At 39.4% G+C, this 3,221-nt stretch overlaps 1 protein-coding gene across 1 annotated transcript; it reads right to left on the bottom strand.

The window, feature by feature from the left end:
• Positions 1-433: 433 nt before the first annotated feature.
• LOC149817092 (uncharacterized) lies at positions 434-2,341 on the bottom strand. The gene is made up of 2 exons (XM_089987028.1): positions 2,077-2,341; positions 434-765 (listed from the first exon to the last, which is right to left on the bottom strand). Exons 1-2 carry the CDS (start codon positions 2,339-2,341, stop codon positions 452-454), a joined length of 579 nt encoding a protein of 192 aa, XP_089843154.1. The 3' UTR covers positions 434-451.
• Between the last annotated feature and the right edge of the window lie 880 nt (positions 2,342-3,221).

Here is a 3,221-nt window from a genome sequence, read left to right as displayed (position 1 = left end):
AAAAGGGATGCGAGAGGGAAGCACCCTTATGGGAATGAGGTTTTCTCTGCTTGCTCTTCTTGCTTTGAAAGCGCACTTCCCCCCTTAGGGAGGCGCTTTAGGTAACTATGCAAAAACCATACGTGCAAATACTCTCTTTTCCTTTTAGGGTGCCCTTTGAAGGAGACGAGAATTCTAATTGAGTTCCAGTCTTTGTTTTTGTGGGCTTGTTACTCCTCATATTTCTCTTCACTTCCCTAAATTAAGGACAAACATGGACTCTCTATGTTGTAATCCTAAATAACATCTGTACATATGGTATTTTGAATTCTTGGAACTTGATGAAGCATATAGATTTTATTTTCCCTAAGAAACCTGAATTCACAATCACCTCATTGAGAATTTTGAGTTTTAGCCTATTGAACCATAAATCCAAACGCACCCTTGATTCATTTTTCTTTCTAGCTTTTGCTCAATCCACAACAATCCTCTTTGATGAGAGTCTTGTGAACCAGTTTCTCTTGCTCTTAACTGCCTCTGATTTGCCTGCCATGTGAAAGTTGCTCCCTTTGCTTGACCTCTTCCACCTTACAAGCTGGAAAAGGTACCCAATCCTCTTTTGCCACCTCAGCATGACACGTGGTCTAGTGTGATCTACCACAGTCTTATTCTTGTTGGAACTGTGGCTGCAAGGGAGGTCATCTTCCCAGGAGAACCGTGGGCTTGGGACTCCATTGTCCCATGAGGCTTGGTCATTGTTCTCGAACTTGATAGATATATAAGAATCTGCAGAAATTGAACCATACTTTTGAGTAACTAACAACAAAAACATCATCTCAAAGTTATAAATGATGTTCTTATTAATCAAAATTCAAAATGGTTTTCCTATTAATCACAAAAAATTCAAGCTGCTTCTTTAATATGGTTAGATGTGATCCCACAAGGATGGGTCGCTTGAGAGTTTGATACTCAGATTGTGCGACTCTTACAGTAAGGTTGAAGCCAATGGAAAACTATTCTCAGTGGGTTGGGAGAGTCTTAGTAGAGTTTTACACTGCAGGCACTGAAAGAGAGGGTGACGTCGATAGGGATGCAAACGGTTTGGATCCGAAACAGCTAAATACATGGAGAGTCAGATCCAGATAGAATCCAGAACAGCCAAAAATTGCAAAACCTCCATTCTGGATCCGTATGGTGCCTCTTGACTATGACTGGACGTCTGAAGCATAACAATGGTTTCTCCTCATTATCGAAAATAATAATAATAATAATGATAATAATTTTTCAACGTAGAAAGCTTGGGTTAGGCCGACCCCTATCAGTCATACAACTATACCATTGGGATTCGAACTTGCAACATCCCAACACAAGGTGAAGTGCACTAACTGCTCCTGCCAGACAAGCGGAGCCCAGTTGGTATAATAATAATAATAATAATAATAATAATAATATAAGACTATAGATCAACCAAATTTGAGATGACTTGTTAAGCCTAACTTCTTCAAGGTTAAAAGTTCAAAACAAATGTAGGGAAGCTTGTATCATGGCCAGACAAGCAGCTCAAAATGGTCAAGAGGATTGTATGTAAAACATGAGCACACTTTTAGCCATTGGATATGTACGATGGATTAGAACAACAATATTCAACCATGAAGTAAAAAAGTGGGAAAAGGGATTTAAATTACTCAACCAAGTATGACAGGATTTGGATAGGCAAGCCTAAGGTTTTCTTAGAACCCTTTCTTCGTCAGGACTAAAAGGTGAGAGGCTTTTTTTTTTTGGATAAAAAGTGAAAAATGCATTGCTCACCAAGTTCATTGGCATAAAAATTTAGATCCCCTTTGCTGCTAGGGAGTACACTCAGCTTCTGTCTTGCAGCAAAGGATGCACACTCATGGGTTTCAAACTAGTGACGTCCTGTCAACTTGGTGACATTCATGAGTTGCACCTACCAGACAAGCAGAGTTCCGATGGGCCGACAAAGTTACTTGGGCTTAATCCAAATGTATACTCGCTAGGATGTAGGAGCTAAACATGGAAAGCAGTATCATAGCTGAAATTGAACCAAATATAAAAGGAAAATGAAAGCCCGTGAACCTTCAAGACTGGTAGAATCATCCATGTCTGCAACGTCATTAGATTTCCGATGCCGAAGAATCGATCCCAATGCGAACACCTTACGAAAGGAAGATGGCTTCTTTGGAAAGACATTTGTAGATGTATCTCTGTATGATGCATACTTCCCTTGTTTGGATGCTAGAATGAGAAGCCTATCCCTCAAGCAAAGAGCACAGATACCAACTATGACCTCTGTGGGGTGGAAGGAACATCTCAGTGCTTCCTCTCCGTATGCATACATCATGCTGTTAAGAAGCTAGTGTAGGAACAAAGAATGATGGCCCTTATGTATATATGCAGGTTAAAAAGCAGGTGGTTTCATGATAGGCTATGATTTTTGCTTCCCAAGCAAATGAAGAAACTAATATACATGGATTCATTAAGAAAAGAAAGATAAGGAAAGAAGCATATATTTTCCTTCTTTTCTACAATTCTTCCTACTTTGTGGAGTATTAATAATTCATATGAGAGAGAGAGAGAGAGAGATTTTAATAGAAAGTTACATTGTCATGGAAGAATGTGAATGTACGTGAGTAGGCACATTAAAAAAGTGATGGAACAGAGGAACCAATTCTCACATGGGATGGGACCAGCTTTGTGTGTTTGGTTTACGCCTTTACTTCTGGTCCACCATAATTCAACTGTTGAGTGCAATGTTGGTCTCTCTCTCTCTCTCTCTCTCTCTCTCTCTCTCTCTCTCTCTCTCTCCATGTACAGGTATATCTACCTGAAATACGCATCTAATGGAAAACAACCATCTATGCATTTACAAGAGGAAGGGGGGATATAAGTGTTTGTCCTATTTGCTTATTGAGTAACCATAATGAGAAATTTCGTTGTTCAATTAAGTTTCTAAACAATGGTAAAATCTGATGGTTTTGCATTGCAATGAAAAGAAATTTTTTTCTTTTACCAACGGTGGCTCTGCTTGTTTGGTAGGAGCTGTTAGTGCACGTCACCTTGTGTTGGGAGCAAGTTCAAATCACAAAGGTATGATGTATAACTGGTGGGGGTCTGCCTAATCCCTGCTTGCCTATCAAAAATAAATAAATTCATCCATTTTAAAGCATGTCCAAGATAGGAAAACGCACGTCAAGTTCTCAATATGACCGTACATGTATGTG

Source organism: Nuphar pumila, chromosome 14 (genome assembly GCF_984573655.1).
Source record: "Nuphar pumila chromosome 14, dmNupPumi1.hap1.1, whole genome shotgun sequence".
Taxonomy (NCBI): domain Eukaryota; kingdom Viridiplantae; phylum Streptophyta; class Magnoliopsida; order Nymphaeales; family Nymphaeaceae; genus Nuphar; species Nuphar pumila.
This window is presented reverse-complemented; position numbering and strand designations above follow the sequence as displayed.

Excerpts from the sequence above, each read along its gene's own strand:
- LOC149817092 (XM_089987028.1), bottom strand. The coding sequence starts at position 2,341 with ATGATGTATGCATACGGAGAGGAAGCACTGAGATGTTCCTTCCACCCC. Across the intron at positions 766-2,076 it reads TGATTCTACCAGTCTTGAAG|ATTCTTATATATCTATCAAG; the intron begins GTTCACGGGCTT and ends CAATTTCTGCAG.